Below are 19,178 nucleotides of genomic sequence, written 5' to 3' on the forward strand. Positions count from 1 at the left end.
CATTCCAGTAGTTTACATATGCTGACACCTAAGGGCTGGTCAACACTAGGGGGTAGGGTTCGAACTAAGATATGCAACTTCAGCTACGCTATTTGCATAGCTGAAGTCCAAGTATCTTAGTTCGACTTATCTGGCTGTCCTCACGGCAGCAAGTTGACTGCCGCGGCTCCCCCGTCGACTCCGCTTACTCCTACTGCCAAGGTGGAGTAAGGGCATCGATTAGCGGATCGATTTATCACATCCAGACGAGACACAATAAATCGATCCCCGATCCATCGATCCGATGGGTAGTATAGACGAACCCTAAGAGAAGCTCTGGACCTTCATTCTTGTGCATCAAATGCCATGTGCTTGTGCAATAGTGCTTCAGAAATTACAAAATTAGAAATTGCAAAATTTGAAAGATGGCATTACAAATCTGATCCTATTGATGCTGTCTGAAATGGTTCAGTAGGATGGCATTTTTTTTCTTTCCTTGAAAGAATCTTTAGATACCTAGATATTAGCCTACTCCTCTAGTTTCTTTCCATACCAACAAACACGACTTGTATCTTGACAGGGTTGAGTCACAGTTAGGTGGTTTCTGTCCAGTCTTGGTCATAGTCTGGCAGAGCGGAAAGACGGTAGGATATGGATTCAGTGTAGAAGAGTGGTAGAGCTGATCATCATTAGATTATGGCAGCCTGACGTTACAGCTATATGTGTTCCCCTCTCTCCCAATTGCCTTGTATACACATTGAATAGAAGGGATGACAAGATATAATCAAGACCAAGATATAACCAAGGACTCGGCTGGACCTAAATTCTGCAGCAAGCCACCCTGGTTTCTGTTATATGCAGGTAAGGCAAATGAAAACTTCGGAGGCCAGTTCTGCTGAATTAAAAAATGGAGATTTTTATTGAACTAAATATGGAAAGCATAACAGTCAGTACAATATTCCTTGCGATGTTTATTTTTTCAGTCAATTCAATTTATGTTTCACTGCCCCCTCTCCCCTCATTCTCCCCTTTCAGCAAGCTGCAGAATATTGTACTGACAATGCATAACAGCAGGGAAAGGCTGTCAGTGGGGAAGCTGGATGTTTTGACAGCTGGGTAAGAGACAGTGGGGATTTCTGCCCCAGGAAAGCGTAGGAAGTGGTTTGCTGCTTTGTGCACCAACAAAGCAGTTGAGAATGGCAAGTGGACACATATCCTCTTTCCCAGCTCCCCTTGTGGGATGGATTGGCCTACTCTATAAATTGTGGGCAGGGGGACTTGAACTCCTTTTCCTGCCTCAGCAAAAATCAATAGCAACCAGGTGCCTATTGCCACCAGCCATGTTAAATAAGCACATTGGCCGAATATCTCTGGTAAAATGATCAGCAGTGAAATAGTTAATAAGGCTAACATTCAAATTGCTTCTACTCGGCTTCAGCATTCAAGCCCCAGTGCGATAGTTGGAGCAGCTCACATTTGCTACACACTATTGTTTGAGGCTGTTTGCAGACTTGGGAGGACACTGCTCCATCAGGTTAGACTCTGCTCATAGGCTGAAGTTCTCCTTCGCAGCTATATGGGCTACAATTTTTCTTGTTTAAAAATGAGAGCATAGATTCTGGAACACATAGTAACAGGACAATGGATTCTTCAGTAGCAGTGTGGAGCATTACTGCGGGATTTTATGTACAAGTGGCCTTTTCATGGCTTCAGCACTGATTTCAGCAGGACATGAGTAAAGGTGGCAGAATAAGACGGTAACCTAGTAAAGTCTGATTCTTGCAATGCTCTGTACATAGGACTACATTACAATGTCTTTCTATACCCTCAAAGACTCATACAGACAGTCCCCCTCTCTGCTGTCAACAGCGGCAGAGAAAGTCTCCACACCCAGATCTTAGAGTTCTTGAAGACTGCGGCTCTTAACCCTTTTGCTTGTGGATGACATGCTGAACTAGCCCCTCAAAACTCACCTTTCTTACAACCCAGTGGTCCACCCAGATGAAGAAAATTCCAGTTAGGAACTAAAGCTAAGCATAAAACAGAAGGGTATTGTGACCAAACTGGAGTTAAATAAACAGTAAAATGCTTCATCGAACTCCATGAAGTAAAAAAGTGGGGTTAGATTTATTTACTCTAATTAAAAGTCATTTCCTTGAAAATGTCACTGAGGGGGCGGAGGAGAAAAAAAAGAAAAGTAAACTAGAAAAACAAATCAGAATCAAAGTAAGTTATTTGGGAATTCACCTGAACAATTACATAACTGAACAAGGCAGGAAAATGTCTGCAAAGCTGGATGATAACTAGGTCATAGGATAATACACTGAAGCATTCGGAAAAGAAAGGTTTCAGTGAAGAAACACTCAAGTGGAGAGTGTCACTATTGCAAATTACATCCAGCTAAGTAAGCACAGTCCCTCAGATGGTCAGCTGTGGCAACTGTCTGGTTTTTACATGGGAAGTCCTAGAAACTAGAAGCATACAATATAGGGTATGTCTACATCTACAATTTTGCAGCGCTGGTTGTTACAGCTGTATTAGTACAGCTGTATAGGGCCAGCGCTGCAGAGTGGCCACACTTACAGCAACCAGCGCTGCAAGTGGTGTTAGATGTGGCCACGCTGCAGCGCTGTTGCACACCGCGGGGAAGGAGACCTGCTTGGAGGGGGGGTCGGGGAACGCCAGAGCAAACCGCGGGGAAGGAGACCTGCTTGGAGGGGGGGTCGGGGAACGACAGAGCACACCGCGGGGAAGGAGACCTGTTTGGAGGGGGGGTCGGGGAACGCCAGAGCAAACCGCGGGGAAGGAGACCTGCTTGGAGGGGGGGTCGGGGAACGCCAGAGCACACCGCAGGGAAGGAGACCTGCTTGGAGGGGGGGTCGGGGAACGCCAGAGAACACCGCGGGGCTGGATACCTGCTTGGAGGGAGGATCGGGGAACGCCAGAGCACACTGCGGGGAAGGAGACCTGCTTGGAGCGGGGGTCGGGGAATGCCAGAGCACACCGCGGGGAAGGAGACCTGCTTGGAGGGGGGCTCGGGGAACGCCAGAGCACACTGCGGGGCTGGATACCTGCTTGGAGGGGGGGTCGGGGAACGCCAGAGCACACCGCGGGGAAGGAGACCTGCTTGGAGGGCAGTGGAGTTTGCTTGATTACCAGAGAGGCTTCCTCAGGTATGCTGGGATACCTGCTTATTCCACGGAGGTCAACAAAAACGCTGGTGAGTGTCTACACCTGATCACCAGCGCTGGTGATCCAGCGCTGGATCCTCTACACCCGAGGCACGACCGGGTGTACGGCCAGCGCTGCAAACAGGGAGTTGCAGCGCTGGTAATGCCCTGCAGGTGTGTACACATCCTAAGTTGCAGCGCTGTAACCCCCTCACCAGCGCTGCAACTTTGTAGTGTAGACAAGGCCATAGCCTATCGAGATTACAACTATTGGGATTGCAAAAGTACTTCAAATGTATAAATGTTCACAGTCCTAGTGTTAAAAAATATGACAATGGAACTAGATCAGATCGTACGGTTGTTGATTTTCTACTAACTTTGAACAAAGGGAGAAAAAGAATCCACTAGAATTTTCAGAAGAATATTACAAAGTTTGCCCAAGGATCCAAAAAACTTTCCCAAGATCCTTCCTGTAGCACATGGGCATATGAGAGCGTACTGGGAACGGCCTCTGGCTGTTGTTTGCTTTAAAATATCTAAAATGGTCAGACCCAACACATTATATAGTCCCATCCATTCTGAGAATGGTTAGGGATATTTCTGAGACCTTTGTGCAATGGCATTAGAATGAACGAAGAAGCAACTCTGCAGAATGAGAATTAACCACAGAACTTTGCTCAGCCAGCATTTGAAATTGCAAGGTACATAGTAGTACAGAATGATGAGAGAAAGCTACTAACTTATACTTCTCACACACTTCTCCCTTACTGTGTGTCATTAAATTATAACTGTTTTCTGTTCTCCCATTTGACATCAGCTGGACTAAGAATATGTTTGGAATCTTCTTTCTAATATTAAACTAGACTATGAACTGATGTATACATATCCTTTGTGGAGATGTCTTACATGATTTAATAGAAAATTGTAATCTTTCTATAGTCTTTCTTTTTAACCATGCTATAGAATGTAATGAAAAATTAGATACCTGGCACAGAATTCTATGGGATGGTACAAAAAACAAACAAAACTATAGGACAGCTATAATTCTCTAATAAACTGTTTTTATAGTGATTTCTATACAGCCCGATTTAATTCCTATCGAACCCAACTGGTTTCATCCCTAGTGCATTCTCTACAACTTTTCCACAGGGAAATGGCTTGGGTCCATTAGCAGAATCCCTGCAGAGACTTAAAAATGTAAACAAAGGTATTTTCAAAAGTGACTAAAAGGTTTTTAATGTGTCAAGACCCAACAAGGTTTGGGTTCATCACTGAAATTTTCAGTGTCCAACGGGAGGGATATTTGTTCACTCTCTTCCTATTTAATTTTATAACAAACAATGCACTACAGATGTCGAAAGGAGACTTATTATTCCCTAGAGTCAAGGAATAGCTCAATGCCTACGTAAATGGCCCAGCCTGGGCCAGCAGAGTGTTTCAAAGCAGAACATTCAGTGCTAAAAGCATGAGTCTCTACTGCTTGAACTTAAGGACTATGCCATCAACTGGAAGCAGTAACAGACATATAAACCTCTTTGCGGAGCAGTCACAAGAGGACAAGGACCCATCCTGCTACCACATGTGGCCATAAGTACCTCTTGGATTACTGACCATTAGTTATAATTTTTAAAAATAGAAACAGTCAGTCCATACTCCATATATGGTTTTTAGACAAATGGTGATCACTTGCTGGAAAAAAAAAAAGACAGCTTACGTTCTTATTGAGGCTTGACTATCTCTCAGGCTATGTCTACACTGGCAATTGAATGACAAATCTTTCGTCTTTCAGGTGTTACCCCGCCACTCCCTGAAAGACAAAAGTTATGCTGTGACAAGTGCCAGTGTGAACGGCGCGTTGTTGGCAAGAGCGCTCATTGGGGATAGAAGTTTTTTGTCAGCAGGAGAGCCGACAAACAGCGGCTACATTGCACGACTTTTAGCAGCCCGGCTATAGCAACACAGCCATGTCGCAAAGAGCTGTGTAGAGTAGACATAGCCTCAGCCTGGAAACTGAGAGCACCCGGGGTCTCATCTGAAACCAAATACCCAACATCAGTGTAGGAAGCCCTCAGGTTTACCAGAGACTTCAGTGGTCACCATCCCCCACAACATTTATATTTTTCAATCTAAAGTATCACTACAAATTTTATATGGTGATCAGGTAGAAGGGACACCTTGGAGATGGTACAAAAACCATATCTCAAGGTAATTGCTTCCTCTCCCTAATTATACTTCAGAGATATTTATAAGGGCTATCAATAGTGAATGAAATATTGATCATAAGATTAAGATTCTGGCTGAAAATCCACAAAAGGAAGGAGGGAGAAACCATCTGCCTAAAACAGGTCCAAAAAAGTAGTTCTAATCTCAGCAGATGTTTACATACAGGCTGGACACAAAATAATTGCTCCATTCAATTTGGAATTCAGTAAAAAAAAACAAAACTAACACTCTGGGGGTTCTCAAAAACTTCAGTTGAAAGTTGGGGGGGGTGGAAGGAGAGACAAATGGGATATAAGCTGTGTACAACAGCAATTTGCCTTCCTGTAAGCAGAAATGGGTGACAATACCAGCCAAGAAAGCTTTTTCCACCTACATCACATCAGTTCCAAAAGCTCAGTAGGATCCCAGCAGAGCTCTGCTGGAAGTCTTGATTCAGCAGAACTGAATCTATAGTGTTAAGGAAAAATAGAACTACTGTGTGGGTGCCCCAAAGCCACTTTCTGAATATTAATTGCTTGTACGTATTGAAATTAATTGTCTCTCCAGTGCTGAAAGGTACTAGCTCTCAATTAAAGAAAAGTGACTCCCACATTTCAATTTTAAGGTTTGACCTTTTGTTTCTTTTGCTAGAAACTGAAAAAAATTCATTTAATTTGTTTATTCTCTCCTGAAATAAGAGGCAGATAAAGAGATTCTATTCACATTTCACAAAAACATAACTGTTGCCAGGCCTAGCAAAAGAACTTGTGACTCAAGTGTTAGCCTGAAAAATATATGGCTCTGCTTTTTAAAAAGTGATCTTAGGTGCCTCGGTTGTTTTGAGATGCCTTAAAGCAATATGATTTTCAGACAACAGTGCTCAACACTTTTCGAAAAGCAGGCTCCTTTAAGATGTCTCAGGATGAACACCCCAAAACAGAGTTTCACAAAAATCACCAGCCACTTTTGAAAACTTGGATCATGTTAAAAATTAAGAGTAAACCTTACCAATGTACATGCAGTAGGAGATGTGCATGCATAACAATGGCAGAATTCAGCCCTCATGTGCTCAGCATCTCCAGCTCCTAGTGATCTCTTGGGGAGTTTAGGGTGTTCACAAGAGCTTCCTGCCAAAGTCTTTCAGGACCTTATGAGTTTGGGCACTGTTATCATAAAAGCAGGTGAGAGTGGAAAACCTGCAAGTGTCTGAAAAAGGATTCTCTGAAAAATGTGCTAAGATTTATGCAATTATAATGCAAAAAACCTGACAGAAAGGAGGGACCAGTAGTTAAAGCACACAGTTAGGACTTAGGAAACCTGGGTTCAAGTCCCTGCTCCTCCACATGTTTCCTGTGTGACTCTGGACAAATCTCTCAGTCTTGCTGGGCTTCAGTTCCCACCTGTACCACAGGAATGATAGCACTAGCACTACCCTACCTCACAATGGCATTGTGAGGATAAATACATTACAGATTGTGTACAGCACTTCGATACAACCGTAATGGGGACCATAAAAGGTCCTGATTCATAGATTCCTAGTGTTTCCACAATTCTCCTTTCCCTCCATCCCCCAAAGCTATCTCATCAGACTCACCAAGGAAGTAGCTCTTTCATTTTATATTCCATTGCGGTTTCCTTTTTGCTGTATTTTATAAATAAAGCAACATATTAAAACCTTTTTCCTGGTCTCACCACAGACAAATCTGGACTAACAAAGATTATTGCTAAAAATAAACCTTAGCTTTACTGCATGCTGTTGGGGTTAGGGTCCTGGAGGGTATGCCAACCCTTTCAGATTTTTAATTTTGTTTATTTTAGTTTATTTATTGAAATAATTGCTGCTGAGTCTCTTTAGATCAATAGTCTGAAATTGGAAGAGATCTGTCTAGTGATACAAGCTACTGACGTGATGTCACAGGCTATGTCCAGTGAAATGAGACTCAAATGCATTACTTTCATTAGCTGCCTCAAGGGGATATTCTAATGGCACGATGAACATTGGGGAGAAAAAATACTTCCGCATTTACCAACTGCGTCGCTCTCCTTTTCAAACACACTCTGAAGAGAACTGTAAGGCAGAAGTTGACCCTAACAATTTTCTTTGGATGAACAGAAAATGCTTTGTTTATTACTCCTAAATGACAACCTGTTTCTTGCTTCCTGTTGTTGTTTTTTTCATCCTGTGCTATCTTTAATAGCCTTGTTGAGAATGTGAAGAGTTTCTGTGCTGATATTACAAAAAATGCCTCCAAAAATCTAGAGCTTATATTGAAGTACAAAGCTTCTGCTGTGAGAAGCTGCAGCATCTGTTTTAGAACGTCATGTTTATATTTAGAAGCAGTACGTCTTCAACTAATCCAACAACCCACCTCCAGTCACCTTCTGCAAGTTAGTGCCAACTGATGCCCTTCCTTCAGTCACTTGGTTGGGGTGCATTTCACGTTCTAGTGGCCCTCTCATTGACCCATCATGTTAACAGATCCTAACACCTACACTGCAGTACACTGTGACCTGCCTGGCTATTGCTGTCAGATCTAATCTCCCTTGAAGTGGTGTGCTGCCAAAAGCTCAATTCAGCATCAGGATGCAAATCTGTCAGTTTCCCACACCCATTCAAAGTGCTTTTTTTCCCCCCTAGGTCACAAGATGTGAAGAGTGCTCTGTGCCACATACATACTGAAATTAAAACATATAGTAAAATCAGGGTAGTCACCAAAGCATGTTATCTAGAGCAAAGCTTGACCCATTTGGTCAGGCTCTTCTCGGACTGTTCTGTTTCTGTCTGTTGGCTCTGCTTCCGATCCAATGCCCACAGACAGCAAATACATAGCAGGGAAGACATTATAATCAACCTTCTATTTTGGAGCCATGCCACCCCTCAAAGAAGGGCCAGCGTGCCAAATGCACTCTGCATTCAAATATATTTCACCTGCAATGGCTGCATATGGCACATGCATGGCATTGATGCCGCACTACTTCTATTTTTGTAAGGGATACTGTGCTATTTACCACATGCAATGTGCTGCTATATGCAGCACAGGCCAATGCAACGTAACTCAAGCAGATGTGTCACAGCTAATGCAGTGAAACATTCAAACAGAACAACACAACAAACATAATAAAGAGCCAAACCAAAACTCTGATCCACGGGTTAAAGGAATGGAGTGTGAGGGGACAGTGCACAGCTCTGTATCTTCTGCTCTCCCCGGCTTGGGGGAACTGCGCTTCCTCCACCACCCTCTTCCTTGGCTGGTGCAGTGACTATTCCCCCTCCTTTTTTAATCCCTGACAGATGAGAACAAGCAGATCAAGTGCTTGCAGGACTCCCAATCTCTTCCCATTGAAGATCACTGTTTTCTGAGTGATGTTTTGCAGGGCTTTGAAATTCAGGCATTTAAATCAATGGAAGTTGAGGGGGAGCTTCAATCCAAGGGGCAATTTTGATGGATGGGGGTTGCGGATGGGCAAGAGTGAATTCTCAGTACTTCCCATCAGGTTGGTGAGAGGCTTGGAAGCAGCACTGGAACATGGAAGAGGGGATGGACCTCAGGATCCTCTTTTGCTCCTGGCTATTATAGTTAAAGTGAGACATGGGGAAGATGCACTTGAGTTCCATGAGAGGAATGGTAAGAGATCAAGCTCTGACCAGATACCCTAAACGCACCACCAAATAAACAGAATAATCTTCCTATCGCTCTGCAAACTGCAGATTTCTCCTTCCCAGAGAGAAATGACTCGAAGGAGTGGAAACCGCCCGTCCCCCCGACCCCCCATGATTGAAATGGAGCTATGAGTTATGAACAGACCATTCATGAAAGTACACCCATTACTGAAGGCATTTGTTCCACTCCCCCCTTATTTAAAAAGAGAAATATGGAGGGAAACAGAACATACATCGAGCTGCCAATATACCACAGTTTACTTGAAACATCTGTGATCGTGACCTAAATAAAGAACATTGTTTCTGTTAAGCAAATTCATGTACTTAAAAAAGAGTTTCAAAAAGTTTAAATGGAATAGAGTGAAACTGCATTACCTGAGCAGTTTTTGCCCTTCGGCCTTGCATGCTGTTGCTGTGGCTGATTTGTAAGTTGGTGGCACCTTCTGAAAGGCAATGAGATTTCCTACAGGGGAGTGTATTGTAATTACTGTAGGAAGGAGTATCCTCTGCTGTAGCTGACGCCATCTTATGGTTTCCAATATCTGGAATATCGGACACTAAGTTCCGACAATAAGCCCCAAAGGTATTTCGTGGGCCTCCATTTATTGCAGCACCTGAGTTTTTGGGAGAATACAAGTCACTCATAGAATTGGCACGCTGGCAGGTGACCAGCTGCTGGGGACTGTTGCTTGCTTCCGTGCCTCGCATCCCCTCACCATCCTTCTCCTTAGCTGAACCTAAGATTTCTTCATTGCTTGTTAAATGTTCTTGGCTGAGGTCAGAGAGCGAAAATTCCAAGCTATCCTCTCGCCAGATATCTGCAGATTTTGAACGCTTTTTCTTGAAGCTTGCAGTTTCCATGAAAGTTGTCCCGTTTGTTGAATATCGATGCTGTCTGCCATCTTCGGCCAAAAATGTAGTGTCATCCCCATAAAGTCTGCTTTCTTCTGTGTCTGGCATGCTCTGCACTGAGGCTGCCATGAGAACTGTGCTGCTGTCCACACTAGGAGTAACAGAAGAATCGGTGTGGTAAGAAACAGGCCTTAAGCCCATATCCACTCTGTCCACCCAAATGGGGCTTCCAAAGTCCTCTAAATTGGCTTCTTGGTTAAAAGGCTCCAGGCCATTTTCTGCCAGTGACTGGGGGATGCTAGGAGTACTGCTAGATCGGGTGCTCACTTCTGAGTTCCTATGGATAACCTTCCCTGAAGAAGCATGCCTGGTCCGTCGAGAAGTTTTATTTGAAAGGCGAAGTGAGCGTGATGTGTGCTTCCGTCCCAGGCTGGCGTGCTTGTCTCCATACAATGCATGCTCTACATTTTGGCTTTCCGTGTTTCCCATGGTTTTACGGTCTGCAAGATTAAACAACAGGAAATATTAAACTTTCAACTAATATATGTATCAATATATATAACATGCCTGTCAGTAACTCTCATGGATTGTACAAAGGAAAGAGACTGTTTCTTAAAAGAAATCTAGACTCTCTCATCCAGAAGTAGTGCTAAAAGATACATGTCGTCATGTATCTATGATCTATGTCAATGGTTCCCAAACTTGTTTTGTCGTTTGTGCAGGGAAAGCCCCTGGTGGTCTAGGCCCGTTTGTGTACCTAAAGCGTCCGCAGATCTGGCCAATTGCGGCTCCCTCTGGCCGCGGTTCGCTGCTCCAGACCAATGGGAGCTGCTGGAAGTAGTGGCCATTATGACCCTCAGCCTGCACCGCTTCCAGCTGCTCCGGGCCCTGGGAGCCACCATCGGCTGGACCTGCGGATGCGGTAGGTAAACAAACCGGCCCGGCCTACCAGGGGCTTTCCCTGCACAAGCGGTGGAACAAGTTTGGGAACAACTGATCTATGTACATCTGCTGAAACGTGTTACAACTAACAAGAATTATTTTAACAGTGATGATCAATAATAAAATGTAATCAGTTTGTAACATCACTTGTGAACTCAAATACAATCCAGTGAAGTTTTCCAAGGTAGGAACCCAGGGCCTCAGTTACCCTGATATAAACCAAGAGTAACTCACTGAATCCAGGGGTTGCATCAATGTAGGTCAGAGGAGAATATGGCCCTGAACGTGGCTTTGAGTGTGAGCCAATTTATAATGAAAGTAAATCAGTAATCGCAGTTTTACACACATCAGTTAAATCTATAAAAATCAGTTAATCCTCAATGCAACATTGGCCAATAATGTAAATTGTAAAAATTAACGTCTCATTTCCATACCAGAATCTCCTCTCACTGAAGCAGGAGTTCCTCATTTAGCAATATGGAATTGCAGGGTGGTTGCACCCTCCTAATACCGGTTCATGACCCCTTGGGTCAGAACCTATGCTCTACACCAGGGGTTGGCAACCTTTCAGAAGTGGGGTGCTCAGTCTTCATTTATTCACTCTAATTTAAGGTTTCATGTGCCAGTCATATGTTTTTAGAAGGTCTCTTTCTATAAGTCTATAATATATAACTAAACTATTGTTGTATGTAAAGTAAATAAGGTTTTTAAAATGTTTAAGAAGCTTCATTTAAAATTAAATTAAAATGCAGAGCCCCCTGGACCAGTGGTCAGGACTCGGGTAGTGTGAGTGCCACTGAAAATCAGCTCACGTGCTGCCTTTGGCACGCGTGCCATATGTTGCCTACCCCTGCTCTACACTAAAAGAACGGAAAATTATGTATATTTAGGTTCCTACCAGAGGATGGTTAAAGGGGAGCGATTCTTTATTTCTACTCTTTGAGCAATATCATATATTATTGAAAAAAAATCTAATGGAGTTACATTTGTAATTATCAACACCACTAGTGGCACCCAAGGCATCAAAATGCAGCTCTGCAGAGCAACACATTCTACAAGCTCTATTCTAAGGAGATCCTCATTGAGGCCCATAACTCATTCTAATACTTTGTACCAATGATTGAAAAAAAATTTAAGCCAATCCTTGCACCAGGAAAAAGAAAAAAGAGCACACTAATGTTCCCAGAATCCTGCAAACTGGTGCTTTCAAGCCATCCCCTCTCAGAGGAAACATGCTCTGGTGTGCTGTCAGGGAGTCACAAGGAAAGCAGGTCAATTTCTAGGCCTAACAACCTTGACAAGGTTACTTTATAACAACATTATAGGTGACTTTTCAAAGTCGTACGTAGAGTTGGAACAACATGACTCCTGCTGACTAAGGGGAAATTTGCAGCTAAATACCTGCACAATGCTTTAAGAAAAAGGCTGAAGATTCCTAATAAAAGCCTTCAAAAAAGTCAGTCCTAGGTGTGTGCTTCATTACATCTAGACAAGCTTTAGACCATTATTTTGTTTCTAAAAGTTTTAAAGCCTCAACAATAATTAAATATATCATTGTATTTAGTTTTCTTTGGGTTATTTTTAGTATGTAAGATACTATACCACAGTTTTTCAGTATATGTAGAATAAGAAATAACAACAGTAACTCGGATTCCAATGTGTGAGTTACATGACCAAAGTATTTTAAAAAATCATTTTTTTTAAATCTTATTTTGACATGCTGGTAATGAGACTTGTAAAGACATTTGCTAGACATCAAAAACTGAGTTAGGAGTCAGAGCCACTCAGCATCCTCTCCAAAAATGCTAAAAAGTACTTAAACCAGGCTCCTTGAGACCCAAAAGGACAGAACAGATGCATCTTGTAGGAGGGTCCACCAATGCCTCTGTGCAAGGGCTTTTGCAAACATAACAGCTAAATTCATTCTTGGTGTAATTCAGCTGATAAGTCCAAGGAAGAATTTGCCCCCCACAGCCTATTCATTTCTCAAGTAGGTTAGTGTAACTCAGTGAAGTCAATGAAGTTATACCAGCATTACACTGACATAAGTAAGACCAGACTCAAGACCAGAAAAGAACAATTATAGTATTATTGTAACTGGATAATAGCATTGTTTGCAGCATTGATACAAAATTATGAAATAAATAATCTCTGTTTTAAATTTTAAAAGAAAAGTAGCTGTTTTGGCCAGGAGCAAAGTCAAGTATGCATTAAAATACAAAATCGTACAAAATTTAATATGAAAATAAATACACAAACACAAAGAAAATGGTGTACAATTATTTACATATAGACAAAAAACACAATTCTTTAAGAGGGATCACAGGGCAAAGAGCTTCTGGTTTTGAGGCAGCTATACTAGACTTGAGAAAAACAGCAAATGGTGTCTCGAAAGCAAGATAATGGGGGCGGGGTTTATTCCTAAGGGCAGTAGGTTTCTCCATTATAAGCATGTGCCATACTTTACTGAATCAGATGCTCATAGAATGAATATGATTGTGTATATGCATTAACCATCTGAATACACAATGTCAGCTACTGCACAGAACCTATTTAACCTCACATAGATTACACAGAAACTACTGAATCAATTCTGATAAACATTCACACTTACAATTCTGCTCTAGGTACTGTCAAATACTTCTGGTGGGGTTGTATTTTTTTTGCGGATGCTCTGGAAAATGGTCAAAATAGGAGCTAGTATGCTTTTGAGTTTCCCTATACAACTACACCTCTACCTCAATATAACACTGACCTCAGGAGCCAAAAAATCTTACCGCGTTATAGGTGAAAGCACGTTATATCGAACTTGCTTTGATCTGCCAGAGTGCGCAGCCCCGCCCCCCCCCGGTGCGCTGCTTTACTGCGTTATATCCGAATTTGTGTTATATCAGGTCGCGTTATAACGGGGTAGAGGTGTAACTAGCTCCATAGTTATGTCACGTTTTAGTTATGACTTGCTAAAAATCTGTGTGGCAGAAAGGGGGATGGGCACTACCTAAAACATTCTGACATCTTTGTATCTAAAATAAAAATGACTGAAGGAATTAAACCACATGGAGTGAGATCCCAGACTCACTTAAGTAAATGGCAAAGCTCCCATTGACCTCTATGCAGCCCGAGCCAGACCACCCCACCTCACAGGGTCCTAGAGCCCAGACCCCAAACCAAGCATCTACGCCACAATTAACCAGCCCCTTAGCCTGAGCCAGCTGGCACAGGCCAGTTGCGAGTTTTTAATTGCGGTGCAGACAGACTTTATGAGGCTGGGGATTTACCCATGGTTTAGGAAAACAAATGCACTCAGCAAATTTCAGCCCAATGTATGTTAAAATGATAGAGTTATCAACCGCTGAAGAACAGGGTTTATTATTTAAATTGAGTCTTAAGCGTAAGTGTTATTTCAGATTGTTCTGATCTCGTCAGAACAGAAGATGAATGTTAGTTACGTTATCTTTTGTTTTCAAAACCTTTAAATGCGACTCAGATAGCACAAAGGTGCCCTTTGTCTTTGCAGCTTGGGTCTAAAACAGATCTCACTTCTAAGCCTTGTAGAAGGAAATCTCTAGGGGAAAGGTTTTTGCTGCACTGACTTTAAAACGCTTGCTAACAACAATTTCATTTAAAAGGATTTTCACTGGCTGCAGAAGCAGATCTTTACACTGTCATCTTTCCCATTATCAAGAAAGATAACCACCATTTTGGTGTCATTTTGAGAAGAATTAAAGATTTTTATGTTTAAAACATGATTGAAAAGAGTAGCTCTCTAACTAAAGACACAAATCTGCAGAAAGGCCAGAAAGTTCTTAGTACCACTCAGTGTACAGAGACTTAGCGCCCCAGAGACCAGCAAATGCATCACTTGCTCAATGAACAGAGCAACCGGATGCACAGCATTCTGTCAGTTCAGCAAACGATCGTTATGTGCCACAGTCCCAATGTAACATTAATGGACACAATCATGCAAAATTGAAAACAAACAAAAAATTTTGCCAAGAAAAGAAACAAGAGGATAAGCCTGTATTCTGTGAGTAAAACAGATGGCTAGAAAATGCTTTCATGCAAAGAGTAATGCATTTTCTACACAGATGAAAACTCAGCACCTGCGATAATGGTTTTCTTCGCACTAACATCCTTGGGAATAGGAACATAGACATTCACAGGAATGTTTACCAACCTGTTTCACATGATGAAAAGTTTATGTGCTAGATACTGACAGGAAACATCACGCTCCTGTAAGGAATTGACCATTGTCTGCTTAGTTGATGGACACTTGGGTTTTACTTAACAATGAAAGTCTCCAAATCCTGCAAACCATTGCTTACACGATTAGCCCTGAGTCACTGTTCAAGTGAGTAATGATGATTTAAATAGTCCTGTTCCTAATCCCATTGAATTCAATCAGAGCAGGGTCTGATCTTAAGTAAGAGTATGCAGGACTGAGCCAGGTCAGAATAAACTGTGTTTGAAGTAGTCATAAAACAACCTGTCTCAAAATCAGAACATGAGTAAAATTAATGGGAGTTATATAGAGACATTAAGAAGACAAAGAGTTGCTATTGTTAGCTTATTAACTGAATCAAAAGATGCCTATTTGAGCACCGTACAAGGTAGCAATAGGATGCCACATAAATCAGTGGTGACTTGCCTCAATGTTTAAAAAGGGCTGTAAAGCAGAGTAAGGGGAAGCAACATGTCAAAAATCTATTCGGAATTTATTTTCCAAAGCTAACAAAAGATTGAGGCATACAGAACATGTCACAAGTAACAATTTTAAAAAAAATGTTATTAGTTTGGAAAAATAAAGCTTAAGACTGATGGCACAAACAGAATATCAGTTAGGAAAAAGTATACATTCTACAACAAACCTCTGGGAGAACAATGCTCCCTGTAAACTAACTGATGTAGATGGAGAAATAAAACTAAAAGAATTGTTGAGTTCTCCTTGAATTAGTTTAAAATAAAATATTGCTATGTAGAAAGAGGATTTTCAAGATGATACTGGCTGAAGTCCCATTTCAAATTTCATTTTTTCTCAATACATTATTTTTCCTTTCTCTCCTCTTCTTCCTTTTCTCCAAGAAAATATTCATGATAGCAATTACAGAAAATAAACCTAACTTAATAGCTCGCAAGTTTTTGACAAACTGAACTTTTAGATTGCAGAGGAAAGGATGAAATTTATTAACTTCCAAGTTAAATTTGAAGCACCTCACAATACAACAGATTGCAAATTTAAAATTAGATTCTGGTGGGAGGGCTTGGTAACAAATCTTTATTTTTCTCCTGGAGTTTGAGTCTGGAGGCTGTGAAAACCAGAACAATGATAAAATCAACAGCAAGAACTTATTCTACAGAAATGAACTTTTACTAAATTCTGCAAACCAACAACAAAGATTTTTACTCAACTCACAAAAACCATATAGAATTAGAACAATTTACAAGAGTAACTCAAAAGGAATACACACATTTTATGGCAATTAAAAGGTTTTTTTTTCCCCAAAAGAGTTTGAAGTTTCAGAGTAATCTTATACCTTTGAGTTTCTCAGAAATTGCAATGGAATATTTCATTGTTTTGAATTAAGAGCTTTTTAGTCAGACATTTCTTTTTATAATCCACTTTACATATGTTAAAGGATGGGATGTACTCCAAAAAGGCCCTGCAAGCAACTCAAAAGCAGGGTGACGACGTGGGAGGCAAGGAGGTAGAGGGAGGAAAGGATGTCATCAGTAGCGGCTTGATAGAAATTCTAATACTTTTGCATTGCTAAATGGGTGTAACTATAAACAACATGCAGTTTCTCCAAATTTTCCCCTCCCACAAACAATACACAGCAAACTCCTAAAGAAAATACATAGACACACACGTACCTTACAAGGCAATATTGGTAGCCAATGCAACTTTCCCCAAGAGAACTGTGGCATTTAGATGTATAGAATTGCAAATGATATCAAAATGAACCCTTACTGGAACCACAGAATCTGTCAGCACCTGCCACTCAGCGCCTCCATTATTGTCTCGTCAGAGTCTATGAATATATGCCAAAAACCTGGTGAGAGAGAGGGAGGAAAAAAGAAATAGGCAAAGGATTAGCAAAAATGGTTAGAAAGGAGGACATTTTCTGCCAAGTCCTGTTTTCATCACTTACCTAAGAAACATTATGTAATACAGTGCTTAAATTCTGTATTTAAATTATATATATATATATAAAATCTGACAATACCAGAATCACTGACAACCTCAGTCTAACACTTTATGAAGCCAAACCGAGGGTATGAACTCCATTTATTTTCTTACCACTTTTTATAATAAAGAATTTTATAGAAATTGACAAGAGACTGCTGAGGGCAAATAGAATGACACAGGACTGGAGGGTCTCAGTGACAGGTTAGAAAAATTACATTTGTATTGGGTTTTCTAGTTTTGGTTGGTTGGTTTTTGAGGGGGTGCAAGAGAGAAAAGCAATTAAACAGGGTCCCTCATAAAAGTTACTCAACACTCCCCTCAGAATTCTGTGCATGGCTATTTTGTATTTCTTTCTGCTTGAAGATGGCTTACAATTAGGTTAAGGAAGAGGTCCTGACTTTTTTTTTTCTTTCTTTTATTTTTTTATTTTTTTACACAAACAATAGTTAAATCTGTACAATTTACTAAAATGGACAGCAATACAAGCACTGGTATAATGAACAATTTTAGAAAGGAGTCAGAGATCACAGAAAATTTACACACACAGAGTATATTGTGGAAGTAAACTATACACACGAAAGGAACAGACCAGGAAATGATGCTGCACTCACTTACACAAACACACAAAAGTAACTTCAGGGTTATTCACGTGTGTATGTGCATGCACGTGGGATCGAACTCCTAGACTGTGCCTTGGCCTGATGCCATTTAAAAGTTCATTCCCACATGTTCCTTAGACACTAGCGTATGTCTATACTGCAGCTGTGAGCAAGCCTCCCCGCTTAGGCACACAGACTCACGTTAGCATGCTAAAAACAGCAGTGTGGACATTGCAGCTCCAGTGGAGACTCAGACTAGCTACCCAAGCTCAGAAGCAGGGGGTTAGGTGGGGCTTGAGAGCTGGAGTTGTCGTTCGAGCCGTAACGTCCATACTGCTGTTTTTAGTGCACTAGCTCAAGCCCTGCCAGCACGAATCCATCTTCCCACGTTGGACAGCTCATTCCCAGCTGCAGTAGATGTACCCTTATGGTCCAATCCTGTGAGATGCTGAGTACTATAAACTCCGTGGGAGTTTTGGGTACTCAGTGCTTTGCAGGATCAAGCCCTGAAGTCATTACATTTCCTTTATGCAGCCAAGTTGCAAGGCAAAGAGGCAAATGAAAGAAGTGGATCATCAAGAAGCATTGCAAACAGAGTCATTACATGGGTCTTACATATTTTCACAAGATTACAAGAACAATGAATTCAGAATAGGTCAGTGATGCCCTTCATGTTGTTAGAGCAACTTGGTGTAAATTTTTATCCTCGCTTGGATGGATTTTCAAAAGGAAGGAGTTGGTAACTCTCACTTTTTTAAATTAAAAAAATTCTAATTTTCTTCCTTCTCCTTTATGTCTCCCTCGTACTCCCTAGTCCCCCAGGCTGCTGGTTGAGAGCTGAAAAGAAGTTCATGTGTTGCTCAGAAGCTGGCAGAAATTAATAAAATGAAGCTCATTTATATTGAAATGGACTCATTATCATGCCAGCTGACAATAATTTACAAGGTTAGACTCTTGATGGAAAACAAGGTCCTACAGGCAAGTGTTCTGCCACCTGCATCTCATACGTAGGAAGTAATCGTATGTAACATGCTTTACTTTTTAAGAAAAAAAAAGTTTTATCTTTGGATTTTTTCCCTGCTGTATCTATATTTGCCACAGATAAGTTATTTTTAAAGAAAACTAAACTGTAGTGCACTGTTATCAGCTTTTTCACTCTCAAGTTGTTTTTTGAAGAGTTTGTTATTCATCTGAAATAATCTGCTCCAAAGTGAAATCTGGCAAAAAAAAAAAAAAAATAGAAGATCAGAACCCTAGTCACTTTTAGGAGAATTAAAATAATAGTAATAATAATAATAATAATGTTGACTGTTTCATATGAAGTCTTTGCTCTAAACCAAATAATTCTCTTTTAGTATCTCAGCACTAATACACTTAAAGGAAAAGAGTTGTTTTTTCAAAGGGGAAAAAATTCAAGTGGGTGTTTACACTTGGGGAATTGGCTTACTCTCCCCTCTCTCTATATCTATCTTTATATCTATCTACATCTATATCAATATGCATGTGCACACACGCTTCCTTGAGGATGTATCATTATCTCATGATTCTTTTCCAACAGAGTCAGCTCCTGTTAGTTATTATTACTA

At 41.1% G+C, this 19,178-nt stretch overlaps 1 protein-coding gene across 1 annotated transcript in view; it reads right to left on the reverse strand.

Moving 5' to 3' along the window:
* The window catches only part of TIAM1 (TIAM Rac1 associated GEF 1), a 261,857-nt gene that overhangs the window by 78,767 nt on the left and 163,912 nt on the right, over positions 1 to 19,178 (reverse strand). The window contains 2 exon segments of the mRNA XM_050937175.1: positions 9,388 to 10,364; positions 16,678 to 16,856. Coding sequence (XP_050793132.1) covers positions 9,388 to 10,353 — 966 coding nt within the window. The 5' untranslated portion in view covers positions 10,354 to 10,364; positions 16,678 to 16,856.

The sequence above is a fragment of the Gopherus flavomarginatus genome, chromosome 1 (genome assembly GCF_025201925.1).
Source record: "Gopherus flavomarginatus isolate rGopFla2 chromosome 1, rGopFla2.mat.asm, whole genome shotgun sequence".
Classification (NCBI taxonomy): domain Eukaryota; kingdom Metazoa; phylum Chordata; order Testudines; family Testudinidae; genus Gopherus; species Gopherus flavomarginatus.